The 18,306-nt window shown below is 38.1% G+C and overlaps 2 protein-coding genes across 2 annotated transcripts; both read right to left on the reverse strand.

Annotated features, from left to right (window-relative positions):
• Positions 1 to 11,497: 11,497 nt before the first annotated feature.
• Positions 11,498 to 12,318, reverse strand: LOC113277702. Its single transcript, XM_026526728.1, has one exon. It carries the CDS (start codon positions 12,166 to 12,168, stop codon positions 11,746 to 11,748), a length of 423 nt encoding a protein of 140 aa, XP_026382513.1. The 5' UTR covers positions 12,169 to 12,318; the 3' UTR covers positions 11,498 to 11,745.
• A 1,748-nt stretch (positions 12,319 to 14,066) lies between these two features.
• Positions 14,067 to 14,492, reverse strand: LOC113279423. The gene has a single exon (XM_026528118.1). It carries the CDS (start codon positions 14,490 to 14,492, stop codon positions 14,067 to 14,069), a length of 426 nt encoding a protein of 141 aa, XP_026383903.1.
• Between the last annotated feature and the right edge of the window lie 3,814 nt (positions 14,493 to 18,306).

An 18,306-nucleotide genomic window follows, 5' to 3' on the forward strand; every position in this document is an offset into this window, starting at 1 on the left:
AGTTGTTGCACTTTCTGCATTAACTGGATAGTTTTGTCCACCCTGTGAAGAACAATGCCGCTACAGTATTGAGAATCTAGGCTAATAGGTCCACCCAAGAGTTTTACCCCATATGAAGGCCTGCCAATATCACTCGGAAAGATACCTTCTTGACTACACCTTGGATCTGGTGATGGCAAGTAAACTTCAGTCTTCTTGATGTTCAATTGTAATCCCCTCTTGGGCCCTTCCACCTGTATGATGTGCAAAGCCTTATCCACTTCCATTGTATCGCCTGCGATGGTACCGTCATCCAGATACCATGCGTGAAGGTCTATCTTGCATTGATCAACAATCATGTTGACAAGAGGTTGTAAGGTGAGAGCGAATAATAGGGGACCAAGAGGGTCACCCTGTTGCACGCCTTGGTCAGATGAGAGTATTGAGTCATTATAATAAAGCCGAGCAGGCTTTGAATAACAAAACTCCACCCATTGAGATATGCCTGGGCAATGTGTTCTAACTTCTCTGATTAATGTGGATCTGTCGACAAGATTAAAGGCATTACTGAAGTCTATGAGCATCATTGTGTTAGTGTTACACTCACCTTTCATCTCCAATAGCTTATTGGCAGCATGCAGTATGCCTTCTCCACCACAAGGTACACCTACACCAAATTGGTAGGTACCAAAGTAAGACGCCAGATCTTTACACACTACAGTGGCAGCAAGTTTTGAGCAAATCCGTCTCCATATTATTCCAACTGCAATTGGCCTTAAACCCCCTCCTGGTTTGAGCAATTGGGTCAAAGGGGCGCTTGCGATATACTCTCCGAGTAAAGAAGGGCATTTGACGTCCAACCATAAATTGATCACACCTGCAATGGATTTTAATAGTTCGTCCCCAACTGCTGCAACACTGCCACTTAGATCATCTAGCAGATGTTGCGCTCTAAGGCCATCTCTGCCACATGAGGTGCCCTTAGGGAAACTTTTGATTGCAGCCAGAATTTGTGCATCATCTACAGGAAAAGCAGGTACATTGATGTCCTCTGCTGGAATGGAAGGCGATGGAGCATGGGGGTGTTTCAGTTGGAGTTCATATAATGTGTCAGGCGTGGGAGGGGCTATACCATCTGAAGAGAGTATGCGAATGGCTGCAGTATAATGTCCGCAACTTAATTTCTTCCTGCAAGCCTCCACATTGGAATTCTTCTTCTTCTTACTGGGTTGTCGCTGTTTGTCACTTCGGCTGGAAGAAGTCAGTAATTTCTGGGCCAGAATGCTACATCCATTGGGTTCTCTCCATTGAGCCAAGGATTGGTTAATTGTGGCAATCTGAAGTTTCTTTCTGTTGCCAGAACGTGCTTCATTCGATCTCTTTGGCATGTAGAGGTTCAATGTGCAAACAGGCAATAATAACAGTTGCAACCACGTCTCTACATTATTAGGGTGTGCAAGCACTTTGTCCAAGGCTGTTTTCAGAGTTCGAGAAAAATTCAGTCTACATGATGGAGGTATAGTTATAATTGTAGTTATTCGTTTCTGGTAATACTATTGAGCAATTCCACCGTAAGACCGTTATTTGGAGCAATCTGTGAAGCATTAGGTGCATGATTATCTTCAATTAGAACCTGAGGTTTCACCACCCCATGTATTAGAAAATCAACTCTACCTTCAGTGTATGGGCCAGGAATTATATCTCCAGAGCTATGGTTGCAACAGGACTTCTTCCATGCATGGATATGTAGGCACTTGATACATAGCCACATCTGCATGGCACTCAGACTTTTCTCCCAGGCGAGATAGCAATTAGTGTTGTTGCGTATTCTATCTCTACATTTCTCCTTGTCAGCTTCATTAAGGAAGTGCATATCATGAATGTGTTTGTAAATCGCACTCTTGGCTTACCCTCTACCAGCGACACCACCTATACATCCATCATAGTTCTTGAATGGACATGGGATTTTATCTCCTAGAGATGAACCATCCCTTTGACATGAGGATTGAAGAGAAGTTGGAGATGTAATGTATGGGTCTGGGAGTCTAGGTAATCCTGAAAATCGCATTGTGGAAGATGAAGATCTAGAAAGGGTGCAAGGCATGGCTTCTATAAAACGAATTAGAGTTTATAGTTTATTATTATTATTATTATTGTTTCCTTCATCTCATAGAAACTCCTTCACTTCAAGGAAACTCCTTAGTTTCAACTAACTCCTTGATTTCATAACATTTCCTTCAAATCATGAAAATAATATAAAATTAGGAAAGATTCACGGGACCGTGCCACTAGCCGTCCGACCATGCCCTAGCCATGGCCGGTCCCACACACCCCTTATTATTATTATTATTGTTTCCTTCATCTCATGGAAACCCCTTCACTTCAAGGAAACTCCTTAGTTTCAACAAACTCCTTGATTTCATGATATTTCCTTTAAATCATGAAAATAATATAAAATTAGGAAAAGTGCCATGGGACCGGGCTTATTGGCCAGCCGGACATGACTTAGCCATAGTCGGTCCCACACTTCATGATTCCTTATTTTATTATTATTATTTCCTTCATCTTATGAAGTTTCCTCAGTTTGAGCAAAAACCTTGATTTCTTCATATTTTCTCAAAATGTTGCTCAAACGCGCATCAGAAAATATCAAAATTCTCAGGACTGAGACATGAACACTTTAGTGACATGAGAATATTACCTTGACCACCAAGGTTGTCTCTTTGGCTTGCAAGAGGCCAGTCCCACACATTTTCATCATTTGACCTAATTTGTTCACATTAGGTTCAAACTCTTCCAAACAATTTAGAATTTCATAAAACGATCATCAGTCGGTCCCATGGCCAGTTTCATGACCCCTTGGTCGGTCCCTCATCTCTTCATAATTAGGTTTTGTCACCTAAGGCTCAGACGAGCATTATTTTAATGAATAATTAAACCAGAATTTAATAATCCTTTCACCAACTGGTCATCAAGAGACTTTGGTTTTTGCTCAATCGAGCATCTGGCGTTACATGGTCGATTCATCATCCCATGTAGCCGGTCCCTCCTTCACTCCGTGGTTGATTTTCAATAAATCATCAATTAATTAACAATTGATCAAAATTAAGGTTTCGAATCCAAAGCTCTGCAAAACATAATTCTGAGCAGATTCAAACACTAATAATTTTACGTTGATCCCGTGATCAGCATTTTAATTTATCATACTCGGTTCAGTTGCCAGTATTTTAAATTTATGTTTTATTTGGTTCTGTTACCAATAATTCATCAAATGAGCAACATTTTCTCAGATAAGCAATATTTGCTCAGACTAAGGAATATTGGTTCGACTATCAATATTCAACAACTCATCAAGTGAGCAATATTTGTTCACCTTGACTATCAATATTTATTCGACAATTATACCTCTGTCTCAACAGACAAGTTCATTTCATGAGTCCCAGAACATTTGTTCAACTCAGCAATACAAAGACTCATCGTCGCATCAAGTCACAACTGAGTAACTAAAATCATGAGACATCAATCGTGTCACATGGGGGATATCAACTTGGGGTTTTGGTCTGGCGGTCTAAAACACGTGTTCATACACGATGAGAATGTGAGCAAGTTGTGCAAGCAGTTAGAGGAGTTAGCAAAGTAGTGGGTAGAAAATCAACCAAGTCTCCGCACATGAGCAACTGGTTCTAACACGATTTCCACTTCCCCACTCTTTGACTTAAGCAACTGTCACACTTCATGGGATCAAGGTGTTTACAAATCTTGCAATATAAATAAGTCTCTGAATCATGATTGAAACAACAGACACTCTTTCGTCGAACGGACAACAAGATAACAAAAACTCAGCGTCTGAACAAATACTCTCAACAGAGCGAATTCAATCAATCAGAACTTATCTTATTTCTTCACGCAGAATACACAACACACCTACAATTTCGATTACCATTGATCTCACACATTTCTCAGCTTCCCTCCTACAGATCGACTCATCCTCTCTTGTGACCGAATTGACTCTGGAACGGCCATTGTCTTGGTTTAGGCCGGAGTCCTACAGATTGATCTCTCGAATTCAAAGCACTCCCTTTTTTCAGTGCATCTGTGTGAGGTTAGACAGTTCGCTCGGTTCAAGGAGTTTCTCCGCACGGTCGCCTCCTCAATTCCTTAAAAACCAACAACTCGTTTTGCCCCACCTACAGATTGGCGACCACAGTGGGAGATTAATCTCTCGGTTGCAATCTCACATTTTCCCAAGATGGCTGGTCTTAGGTCTGGGTTAGTTACAAATGCAAACTACGCTAGCACTAGCAACAATAACAATGATAGTATTCCAGAAACCAGTCCTGCTTCCAACAATGGTGGTGATACTACTCCTCCTCAAACCAACATTGGAAATCATCCTCTCTTAGACCGGCATCCCGAGGAAGTCATAGAAAATCCACCCACCATAGCTTATCTCATGAAGGTCCAGGAAGTTCTCGCCAAAAATCAAACTGATATGGCTACTACTCAGAAGGAGTTATGCAATTATCTCAAGACTCTTACAGACAAGATGTCATAGAAAACTCAGGAGAAAGGAAAAGCTAAAGAAACATCTCCAGACGCTGATCCTGAAGTCACTCCAATCCATGTAGTAGATGATGAAGAAGTTCATAAGGCTGCAGACAACCTGCAAATGAAAGAACCGTCCAGTTTCAGCACTCGTTAAGACCTGGAGCGCCTTTTGGAAGATCGTGGAAAAGATAAGACGACCTCTATCCACCGTCACCGACACCAACCTCCATACCCCGCCGCTACACAAAATATTCCTCTGCCAAAAGGTTATACCTCTCCAACATTCACCCTTTATGATGGAACATGGTCGAAACACTCAACTACATGCCAACTGAAAATTTTCTGAAAACTTCCTGGAAGTTCACTGTTTCGTCAATTTCGACTCCTAAACATGCTCAAACTCCAAAAAGCTTCTTTGAAAAAGCTATGAAATTTCCTGGGCATAAGAAAACAGGGGCGGACCACAAAAATACGACATCGGATGAAGATTCTACAGTGTTTTTGTTAAAAGACTGAGTTCTGAATTTTCTGGTGACGTATTTCGGCAAAACTTTTCGTTCATTCGTATGGATTCTCATTCATTCATCCACAAATCAGTAATTTTATGCTTCAATAAAGAAAATATAAAATGGGTATTTACTTGGGAGGCCTATGAAGCGTTCAAGGAGTCAGAATTGCCAGCATCGCCATTAAGAGGATCATCAGTCATTTGGTCCCGGATTCTGAGACTCTTCTTCTTCACCATCCTCCGAAGGCGATCAAGCATCATGTGTACTCTAATTTTCCATGGAAGTAGGAAATTGAAGACCGTCAATACTTGATGGAACAAAATTCTGAAACGAAGTAACAAACATTGGTTTTGTGATCCTAATTGCGCGGATAAGAAAAGTCATGATGGAAGGAGCGTTAACAACTTTTGACTTCTCCGCCCCGGACACTTTCTTCCAATTATGTGAAATCCACATCAATCCATGGTCTCACCATCAACAAGGATATCTAGAGCAACTCCTTCCATTGTCTCAACACTAACAAGGATCTCTGAAGCAAATCCAATTATGATTTTAGCATTAACAAGGGTCTCAGGAGTAACATCCTGAAGACTGGCTTCATCAACTATCCATCCTCTGAAGTGTTACTCGATGGATCACACTTCTCCAAGCACTAATGATTCATGTGAAGATATGAAGACATGAAAGTCTTCCCAAAGCTTGCACGTCAAACAAGCACAAGCCGAAGTCTTCTACAAGATGTTATCGTCACCTCTACAAATGAGATACAATGTACTTCATGCCATGGGTTTACAAAAACGTACCAATGAGTGAGGAATGGGACAATACTTCCTTGATAAAAGATGTTCGTCTATACCTCTACTACAACATACTAAAAGGGCGCATCAATCAGACATACGAGCAGAAAGATATGGCTTTCACACTCAGGTTTATGAAATTTGAAAGTTTGCACGGGATTACAAGTTATGAATGTGCACGCACCATTGACCGCCCTAGACATCTCCAAACCGAAGTATTCTTTTTGCATATGATTCCTCGGTCTCTTAGCTTCGAAATATGGGGTCAATCATTATATTTCGACCTCGTATGAAGTTTCAGCAACTTCCAGAGCGGATGACATACAAACAGAAATTTCTACACAGAATTCATAACACTCACAGTTGAGCGACGTCCTCTAGTTTCAAAGACGCAAGCAGAGGGATGTTTTTGCAGCAATCTCTTCGAGATGATATCCAGGATCATCATAGACAACATCCAAATGGTCATTTTCCTTACATTCAACATGAAAATTGATTTTGGCTAAACGATCAACCTTTATACCGGGTGGATACGGCTCAACTCTATGATCAACGGGTTTTCAGCTTTTCATCTTCGCCCCTCTTCTTCCCCAACTGATCAAGAGGCGTACCACGAATTAATTCCCTCATCTCAGGGTGATTCACCTTGGAACGGAGATCTGCAAAAGTTTTCATCTTTGGTTTGGTGTTTCCCAGAAGAAGTAGAGACACAACCAAATCAGCGGTGCTACACCAATTTACGCTCGTCAGACGATGCTCTATCATGCTACTGGGATCTTCATTCAAGCCATAGATCGCTAGTACAATCTAAAATCCGGTAACATTCTATTTTACGACTAAGTTCAATTACTTATTTCGTCTGTCACTAGAAAATCACCATCCAGTGCTGACTCAAGAAAATGATTGTCCATCACTAAGTAGGGGACTTAATGTAGATGGTGGATTTTTGGCAAAGGATAAAATCGTAAAACCGTAGTCCTACATATTCCTGATCCAGCAATCAGATGAGTATTGAGGCTCATGTCTCTCATTGAAGCATGAAAACTCATGCCACGGGAACCTCTGACTGAGTATACTGTCTCTCAGAGCATACATGAATATGCAGTCTCTCAGCTGAGGCAACGGCACATTTCATGCATACCGAGCAATTTCAGTATAGAATCGAACGATTGGACGGCTCCTAGACAGCTCGCCTGCTAGTATAGATCAATAACGTCTTCAGGATGCAACAATGTTTTCCCTGACTATATAAAAGAAATATGATGCTTCAACAAGCTCATATCACTCAATTCTCAAATAATTAATGCTCCTAGACAGCATGGCTGCTAGTATAGAGCCATCAATTAATTATTTCTAATCATCAAATTCGTTAACTTAATATTTTCTGGGTTTTGTTATCTTGTGCACCCATGCACAAGATAAGAGCCAATCATTGGCATGAGAAATTGAAAAAAACCATATAATATAAGAGAGATAATGCTTCTTTGCATTAAGGAATGTAAATATTCATGAATTTTTGAATTTCTCTCTCTACAAATGCATTCTCCAATGCAAAGAAGCATTCTCTCTCTTATATTTTTTTTTTTTTTCAATTTCCCATGTCAATGATTGGCTCTTATCTTGTGCATGGGTGCACAAGATAACAAAACCTATTCTACATTCTTCATAATATTTCATTACTTCAATTCATGGTTCTTCCCAGCAGAACTCCATGGGTTAGTGATAAATATTCAACATATGGGCATCTGAGCCACTATCGAGTAAGCCCCGACCAAAATGGTGCAAGTGTATTCGGCAATAATGCACTAACGAGCATTCCAAAATACGAAGGAACAATGAACCTATGCAAAATAGGAAGAAAATAATAATAATAAAATATTAGCTAAGGCGCTAGGGGACTGGGCCCACCGGCCGGCCAGTCATGTCGTGGATAGTCCCACGCCTAATTCTTTATTTTATCATATTTTATTATTTTTCTTTGATCTCATGAAAATCCCTTCATTTGGACAAAACTCCTTCGTTTGAGGAAACTCCTCAGTTTCATGGTGTTTCCTACACACCAGGGAAATAATATAAAATAAGAAAAGTGCCATGGGCCCGGGCTTATTGGCCGGCCGACCATGCCTTAGTCATAGCGGATCCCACACTTCATGATTCCTTATTTTATTATTATTATTTCCTTCATCTTATGAAAACTCATTGATTTCATGATATTTTCTTCAAATCATTGAAATAATATAAAATTAGGGAAGATTCACGGGACCGGGCCACTAGCCGGCCGACCATGCCCTAGCTACGGCCGGCCCCACACGCTCCTTATTTTTTTATTATTATTATTGTTGTTGTTTCCTTCATCTCATGGAAACTCCTTCACTTCAAGGAAACTCCTTAGTTTCAACAAACTCCTTGATTTCATGATATTTCCTTCAAATCATGAAAATAATATAAAATTAGGGAAGATTCACGGGACCGGGCCACTAGCCGGCCGACCATGCCCTAGCCATGGCCGGTCCCACATGCCCCTTATTTTATTATTATTATTATTATTGTTTCCTTCATCTCATGGAAACTCCTTCCCTTCAAGGAAACTCCTTAGTTTCAACAAACTCCTTGATTTCATGATATTTCCTTTAAATCATGAAAATAATATAAAATTAGGAAAAGTGTCATGAGACCAGGCTTATTAGCCGGCTGGCCATGCCTTAGCCTTAGTCGGTCCCACACTTCATGATTCCTTATTTTATTATTATTATTTCCTTCATCTTATGAAGTTTCCTCGGTTTGAGCAAAAACCTTGATTTCTTCATATTTTCTCAAAATGTTGCTCAAACGCGCATCAGAAAATATCAAAATTCTCAGGACTGAGACACGAACACTTTGGTGACATGCGCATATTACCTTGACCGGCCAAGGTTGGATCTTTGGCTTGCAAGAGGTCGGTCCCACACATTTTCATCATTTGACCTAATTTGTTCACATTAGGTTCAAACTCTTCCAAACAATTTGGAATTTCATATAACGATCGTCAATCGGTCCCATGACCAACCAGGGCCGGTTTCATGACCCCTTGGTCGGTCCCGCATCTCTTCATAATTAGGTTTCATCACCTAAGGCTCAGACGAGCATTGTTTTAATGAATGATTGAACCAGCATTTAATCATCCTTTCACCAACTGGTCATCAAGAGACTTTGGTTTTTGCTCAATCGAGCATCTGGCGTTACATGGTTGATTCATCATCCCATGTAGACGGTCCCTTCTTCACTCCGAGGTTGATTTTCAATTAATCAACAATTGATCAAAATTAGGGTTTCGAATCAAAAGTTCTGCAAAACATAATTCTGAGCAGATTCAAACACTAATAATTTTACGTTGATCCTGTGATCAACATTTTAATTTATCATACTCGGTTCAGTTGCCAATATTTTAAATTAATGTTTTATTTGGTTCTGTTACCAATAACTCATCAAATGAGCAACATTTGCTCAGATGAGCAATATTTGCTCAGACTATGGAATATTGGTTCGACTATCAATATTCAACAATTCATCAAATGAGCAATATTTGTTCACCTTAACTATCAACATTTATTCGACAATTATACCTCTGTCTCAACAGACACGTTCAATTCATGAGTCCCAGAACATTTGTTCAACTCAGCAATACAAAGACTCATCGTCTCATCAAGTCACAACTGAGTAACTAAAATCACGAGACATCAATCGTGTCACATGGGGGATATCAACTTGGGTTTTTGGTCTGGCGGTCTACATCACGTGTTCATACACGATGAGAATGTGAGCAAGTCGTGCAAGCAGTTAGAGGAGTTAGCAAAGTAGTGGGTAGAAAATCAACCAAGTCTCCGCACATGAGCAACTGGTTCTAACACGATTTCCACTTCCCCACTCTTTGACTTCAGCAACTGTCACACTTCATGGGATCAAGGTGTTTACAATTCTTGCAATATAAATAAGTCTCTGAATCATGATTGAAACAACAGACACTCTTTCGTCGAACTAACTACAAGAGAACAAAAACTCAGCGTTTGAACAGTTACTCTCAACGGAGCAAATTCAATCAATCAGAACTTATCTTATTTCTGCATGCAGAATACACAACACACCTACCATTTCGATCACCATTGATCTCACACATTTCTCAGCTTCCCTCCTACAGATCGACCCATCCTCTCATGTGACTGAATTGTCTCTGGAACGGCCATTGTCTTGGTTTAGGCCGGAGTCCTACAGATTGATCTCTCGAATTCAAAGCACTCCCTTTTTGCATTGCATCTGTGTGAGGTTAGATAGTTCGGTCGGTTCAAGGAGTTTCCTCCGCACGGTCGTCTCCTCAATTCCTTAAAAACCAGCAACTCGTTTTGCCCCACCGACAAGAGGTAATCTATATATTATTCAGAGAGGGCTTAGATTTGAATTATAATCTTATTTTAGATCTTCTTATTTGATACTCAAATAGAAGTTTTAAATCCCTAATGTCTCAAAATATAGAATGTTAACGTAGATTTCTAAGTAGTTGGACTTTTGGGCGCTACAACTGGTCTCTGTCTGCAGCGGTTGATCCATCCATTTTACTTGTTTGTCAGTCCCATTGTGAGTGTATAATGGGTAAATCTGTTACTTTGTCAGTCCCATTGGACTTTCTCTTATTGCGCCACCTTCGCTCCCATCACCAATCACATGTATCACTAGCTACTTCTGTGCTATCTGCAATCTCATGACTGAATAAATCGACCAATTCCCTACAAAAGCAAAATGAAAGCAATTTCAATCTTTTATACCAGCTTGTCAATTTCCGAGTATACGCGTGGCATTAGTATGCTGTTAATTTTTATTCACACAGAAGGTGATCGAATTGAATTTTTAACGTCTTCCAAATTGAATTTGAATTTCTATAAAATTCCAAACACGGTAATTTACTTTTTTTTTTCTTTTACATAAATCTTATAAGAGGCGCGCTTTACAGGCACTAACAACAATTACTTCCAGGGTCGTTAAGAGCATTTCTAATAGCGGGTGTTAAAAATCCTACGTGGAAATTTTATTAAGACCCTTACTTAGGAGGATTTGAATATATAGTAAATATAGAATCTCATAACTAATAAACCATCTCCAATAGTATATATGTTTGACCTTTAGAAAATCTTATGTGATGAAATCTTAACCGTTTAATTGTATTTAAATTAATTATTAAAAATAAAAAATATGACATGGAGGTCATTCAGAATGTCAAGATAAGACTTTCTTCAAAACCTTCAAATTTGGTATTTCATCCTTCTTATTCTGTAGGACCTACTGTTGGAGATGAATTTAGTTAAAATGAAGGTGTAAAATCCTACGTGTCATTAAAATATAAACCCTCCAACTTGTACTGGAGATGCTCTAAGAATATTAAACAGGGAGGCATGCTTCTAGATATGTCTAATAATGATAATAAGCCCGTAATCATGTATTGAGTTATTAAACTAGAGTTACAATCATGGTAGGAGGCTTTGACCTGAGCTGCATATAAAATCTCCAGAGTGGCGCAAAAGAAGTTGTTAGAAATAAAAACACTAGAACCCAACCCAGTCCTCTATTCTGTAGTAGTCCATGTGATCTTCGGTCTTAATCTTTTTTATCTTGAGATGATGATCCGCAAAGTTTTAAATGAACATATATATTCGTAGGTATGAATACTTACTAATTTGCAAGTACAATAGGCCATCTGTCTCTTATTTTTAATCAAAGTTACAAATGAAACAATGAAATTTACAATGCAATTTATGTGATCATGTGGAAAGCATTTGACGTCTCTGCGTCCGGACTTAACCTGACTAATCTCAGAGCGCTGTGAATCTGTAAAAGCAACATCCGGTACGTTCAGGGGTTCGGAAATTGGAGTAGCCTAGCACAAGTTAAACAAAATTCCTAGCAGTGGCGTATTTTGGATTGAAGCTATGAATGCCACGATTTGCCAAATTATACTTGTTGTTAAATGACTTGAAAGAAGTAGGATTTACTTGCATCAACAAATAATTACCAGCAAATAAATCACTCATGTGTGATTTACTCTCTTTCAGTCTTCTCATTACCTTGCACCATGAAACTCTAACAGAAGAGAAAAATCTTGATTTCCTCCTCAAAAACCTTCTCAATCCGGGAATTTTAAGTTTAGTTCTTTTCTTGCTTCCTAGTCTTTTAAACTTGAACCAACTTCTTTTCTTCTCAGTTTGTCTCTCAAATTCTTCCTCCTCGTAATCATCATATTCATACCCTTCATTTCTTATTAGTCTTTGATATGATAACTTGTTGATTGAAGCCATTTCAAAGGTAGACATTATTATTCTTGAGGAAAACTATGAACAGACCACAGAACCAAATGGTTAGACGGACCCTCTTCTTCTTCTTCTTTTTTCTTTCTTAGAGGTTTAGATTGGATTGGAATTCCATTTGAGAATTGAGAGAGCTGTTTGGTGCAATTGAGAGGTTGTTGGGTGCCTTAAAAGCAATGAAAGAGAGACATACTTTTGTCGGCAATAGTGGTTGAATGGTCACCACCACACTAGTGATCGGTATTGGTTAGTTAGTAGTGAACATTTAATAATAGTGGTTGAATGGTCACCACAACAGCAACAAAATGTTTAATGTGGGGATCCATCCATCCATGTACATATCTAATTCTAGATCAAGACAAAAGGAATCATGTAAAATGTGAATTCATTCTCTTTTACCTAACTAGGTTTAGCATAACGATGGAGTGAGTAGTCTACTTCAAGTCCTAAGAATGACATCTTATGACTTGAATTTGGTGACCTTAACCACTTCTGTGACTATACATAAACTTGGAGTATGTGTTCGTCATCGGAGATAAACAAAAATGCACTCCAAAAGGCACAAAGAACAGAACCTAATTTGGGGTGAGTCAGACCGATGTCAGCTGCCGAGTTGGTAAAACACAAATACCTTCACTATAAGTAAATAAATGGAAGACAGTCCCATTTTTATTACTGATGTGTTTTTGTTGGAATTATAAGGTTCAATTCCTTAATCATTTTGAATAGAAGTTAGGTGAAGGGACTAGGCCAATGGTTGGCAACGGTTTGTTTATTTGGTTTGAAATACTAACCACCAAAACAGTTCCTACACTATCTGTTGTGTCTCTCCGGAAGGGGTTGGAGTCTGTTAAAGGACCAAATATGGTGCCTCTTGGCTTGGGAACAGACTCTTGTCCCTATTTTCAGTCACCCTCTTCTGTTTGAGTATGAGTTTTTACTCCTGTTTTTGGTTGAGTTTCAAGTGTCTAAAAGAGATTACATAAATGCACAATTCAGTTTGAGAGTTTTTTTTTTTTTTTTTTTGACACATTCCGCGGACACAAGGCCCAAAAGAAAAACAGACCAGCTAAACGAACAAAATAAAAGGAAAAGCTACAAAAACAACAGCAAAACTAGTTTCTCTTCTTCTTCCTTCTCTGATAAACTTGTTGTGCCTTATCCGCTGCCAAGATTTCTCTGAAATCTGCAGTAAACTTATCATGGTGAATCTCTGTCCAAGCACTTCCCAAGTGTAAGCCTGCTAAATAATCAGCTGCCCTGTTCGTTTCCTTGTAGCAGAAGGTGATTCTCCATCTGGCAAACTTCTTCTTCAGATTTATAATCCTTCTCCAGATTTGTATAACAGTCCAAGGAGGTTCAGGCTCTTTATTTGTTAATAAATTATAGACAGCCATTGAATCAGTGCATAAGTGAATATTAGGTTTTTGTTTATGCACTGCTAGATTCAGACCAAGTTCAACACCTTGTAATTCATGAACAAGCACGGATCTTACTGGACCTTCTCCACTAGCAGCTGCAATCACCTCAGCTTCATGATCTCTAATAATAGCTCCAAACCCTCCTGTAGTATCAGTTTTTGAACCATTTGTATTGATCATGACTTCATCCTTCTGGGGGTACAACCAAGAGCAAAGAATGATTTCTGGGATAACAAAGGAGCAGTCAATATTCCATCTTCTTATAAAAACTCTTGCAGCTGAAGTATCAGTCTCCTTGTGGTTTCTAGCTGATATTTTGAACCTTACATCATGTATAATCATCAAACTGACTTGTTCTTGAGAACCTTGTTGATTTCTAAAGACTCTGTTATTTCTCTCTCTCCAAATATGGTAAACAAAATTATTGAGAGCCAGTTTTTTAATCATACCTACACAGCTAGCACTTGTAAAGTTTTGAGCACACTAGTTTATTTCTTCATCCCAAGAGCTTTCAAGATCCTTTATAATCCCCATTTTAAGAAGCAGACCTCTCCAAATTTCAGAAGAAAAGTGACACTCATGGAACAAATGGTTTTCAGACTCCTCATCAGTTCCACATAATATGCAAGTGGAATCAGATATAGTTCCCCATTTACATAATTTACTCTTTGTTTTCAGTCTTTTAAGGAGAGCTAACCAAGTCATAAAGGAGTGCATAGGAATGTGGTTTTTAAACCAAACTAAATGCTTCCAAATAGGGTTAGGCATATGATCAGATATTGCAATGTAAGTATCTTTCATAGAAAATTTACTTGTAGCTCCTGATTTCCAGAAAATTTGATCACTCTCTGAAATGTTGAACTCAGTCTGGGATATTTCCTTCACAACATCTTGGACATCATCTTCCATATAATCTGGAAACACTCAACCATTAGGAGAAATAAATTCAGCCACTTTAGAGTTATCTGCAGCACCAATTGTTGCTAAAATATGAGGTTCAACCCAATTTGTAAGTATCCCTTTAGAATGCCAATTCTCATGCAAGAAGCTAGTGGAGACTCCATTTCCCAAAAGGACTCATATATGTTCTTTTGCTAGCTCTCCATGGTCCAGGATTCTTCTCCAGCACCAAGACGAATCTTGAGGAATCTTCATTGTCCAGAAATCCTTGTCTTTAATGAGATTGCTTTTAACCCAAGAAGTCCAAATAGTGTCTTTTCCAAAAACTAAATCCCAAATATGCCTTAAATTTGCTGCTACATTTGTATTTTCCAAATCCTTGATTCCCAATCCCCCTTCTTCATAAGAATGGCAAGAAAAGCTCCATTTAATAGGATTGTAGCTCTTCTTTAAGTCAGGACCAACCCATAAGAATCTTTTGAATTTAGAATTCAGCTCCTTGATGATTCTTTTAGGAAGTAAAAAGCAAGAGAACCAGAAGAATAACATTCCATAAAGAACAACTTTAATGAGCAAAGCTCTACCAGGATAAACTAAGAAAATAGACTTCCAAGAGTGAATTATCTCATCAACTCTCTCAATCAGAGGTAAACAATCTTTATATGAGAGTTTAGTGGATAAAACAGGAACACCTAAATATCTAACAGGTAATTCTCCTACTGTGCAGTCTAAAATTTGAATTATCTGGCACATAGTAGTAGTATCCACAACATAGCAAAATAATGAAGTCTTTTGATTATTAATTTCTAACCCTGAGTAAGAACCAAATTCATCAAGAGCATCTTTTAGGCTAGAAGCAGCAACAACAGTTCCTTTGAAAAAAATCATCACATCATCGGCAAAGCACAAGTGAGTTAGGTTGGTTAACTTACATCTTGGGTGAAAGCCGAATCTCTGAATCTGAACTTGATGAAGAAGAGTAGCACTCAACATTTCCATAGCCAGCACAAACAGGTAGGGAGAGATTGGATAGCCTTGTCTCAATCCTCTCTGAGCACCAAAGAAGCCATAAGGTGAGCCATTTATAATAATTAAGAACTTAGTTGTTTTAATGCACAGAGAAATCCAGTTAATGAATAAATCAGGGAAACTCATATGTTTTAACATATAGAAAATAGCATCCCACTTAACAGTATCATAAGCCTTCCTCAAATCTATTTTTAAGGAGCACCTTGGAGTACCTTTAGCTCTATGATAATTCCTTACCAACTCATGAGCTACCATAATGTTATCCTGAATTGATCTCCCAGAAATAAAAGTTGATTGATTTTGACTAATTAAAACTCCCAAAATGTTCTTCATTCTTAAAGATAAAATCTTGGTGATGCACTTATAAATTACATTACAACAAGATATATGTCTATAATCAGTGACAAAAGATGGGTTTTTCTTCTTTGCAATCAAGGCGATGAAAGTACAATTTACTTCCTTAAGGAGCTTGGACTTATGGAAAAAATTTGAACAACAACAACTAAATCATCACCCACCTCAGTCCAACAAGATTTGAAGAAATGGCTAGAGAAGCCATCCTGCCCTGGTGCCTTGCTTGAACCAATAGAGTGTAGAGCAGCAACCACTTCTTCTCTTGTAACAGGCTTAACCAAATCAGCAACATCATCATGTTGAACACAAGCATTTATGCTAAGATTGCACACAGGAGAAGATGAGCCAGCTTCAGATAAATCACTACCAAATAATTCTGAATAAAAGGAAATACATTCTCTTGCAATCTCCTCATCTTGAACCAGTTTAACATTATTTCTGTCATATAAGGATAAGATATTATTTCTAGATCTTCTTTCTTTGAGAGAGTTATGAAAAACTGAAGTATTAGAGTCTCCCAAGTCAAGCCATTTAATTCTAGATTGTTGTTTTGCAGATTCTTCATATTTTGCTAACTTAACATATTCATCTACGTATGCTCTTTCTCTTCTAGCCAAATCATGATCCAGGGGATGAGATTGAAGAAGAAGTTGGCCAGAATCCATTTTTCCTTTAGCAGATAAAACTTGTTCAGACATATTCTTAAATATTAACTTTTTCCACCTCATAATATCATTTTTCAGACTCTTAAGCTTATTAACAAATCTTATCATGGGATTACCTCTAACATCAATATTCCAAATCCTTCTAACTATTTCCATGAAATCCTTTTCTTCAAACAGAAAATTGTAACAACTGAAAGGAGGGGGGCCATATTTTCTTCTCTCAACAACAGACACAATGCAAGGGGAATGATCAGATATTCCAGGAAGAAGAAACTCAGCTTTAAAGATTTGAAATTGTTGTATCCACTCCATATTAACCATTGCTCTGTCTAGCTTAGATCTAACAATAGTACCATCTTGATGACAGTTGGTCCAAGTATAAAAGCAGCCAGAAAATGGAAGATCCATAATCTTGGACAACTAAACACATCTAGAAAGATCTTGATAATTATAAGGTAAAACAGGAGCACCCCCTACTTTGTCAGAAGGATAAAGAAGATAATTAAAATCCCCCAATAAGACCCAGGGTTTTAAATTCAAGGAAGCATAATCAATGATAGAATTCCATAACAAATTCCTTGTGATATAATAATTATCCCTATAGATGAAAGTAACAACAAAGTTTATCGTGGAAGAGAAAGAAACATCCAGAAAAATAGCCTGAGGAGAGGAGCTTAACACAGTAACTTGCACATCTTTTGAATTCCAAGCAACCCAAATTCGACCAACACTAGTCACACTGTCATTATCTAAGTAACACCAGGATGGGTTGATATTATTTCTTATTCTTACTTTATTGAGAGATTAAACATGAGTTTCCACTAGACCTATCATGGAAAGCTTATTTATTTTAATTAAATTCTTAACTTCTAACTGCTTCAGAGGACCATTTAGACCTCTGATGTTCCAACTACCAAGGTTGAAACTCGTTTTAAATTGTTAGGGAGAGAGATGGTACCTCTAGCAAACTTCTTTAAGTCTGCAACCTTAGGAAATAGATTGATAGCTGCTTGAGAAAGAACAAACCTTCTTTGGAAATGTGCTCTTGATCCTGAACTAGAAGCTTCAGCCTCCTTAGTCTTCCATTGAGTAGCCTTTAAAATATTTAAGAAATTTTCTTTATTCTGATCAGATAAGACCTCATGAGTGTAATCCATACATTGATCTAATATAGAGAAAGAATTAGAAGTACCAACAACATTAAGGTTACTATCATTCCTTGTAACAACTTCCTGTAAAACATTTGTCACTACTGGTTCAGAAACCAATTTTTCATTATTAATTTGAATAGGAGATAATTCATTACTTGCAACTTCAGTAGAGCCTTTAGTTTGTTTAACTTCATTTCTTGATTTAGTCATCCATCCCTCCTCAGCTTTATTTTGAGTAGTCTGTTTTGGAACCCATTTTTGTACCACTTTTTGACTAGGTTTAACTTGTTTTGGACAGGCTATGACCAGAAACAGCACACTCTGTACACTTTGTAGGCTTCCAAGAGTAGTCCATCTTGATTTCAACTGTATCTTTCCCTCCCAAAGTAAATGTAAAAGATTCTGGAAATTCACAGTCAATACTCACTTCTACACAAATCCTGGCATAACTCATTCTACTCTTATTTTGATTTTGAGTATTCATCATTAGAGGCTTACCTAAATAGCTAGCAATCATAGTGGAACATTTCTAAAATTCATCCATACTGGAATAGTTTTTAGTGTAGCAATTTATTGTTCTACTGTTTTAGACCAAGGCTTGACAATAAACAATCCATTTGAAAT

The sequence above is a fragment of the Papaver somniferum genome, chromosome 5 (assembly GCF_003573695.1).
Source record: "Papaver somniferum cultivar HN1 chromosome 5, ASM357369v1, whole genome shotgun sequence".
NCBI classification, from domain to species: Eukaryota; Viridiplantae; Streptophyta; class Magnoliopsida; order Ranunculales; family Papaveraceae; genus Papaver; species Papaver somniferum.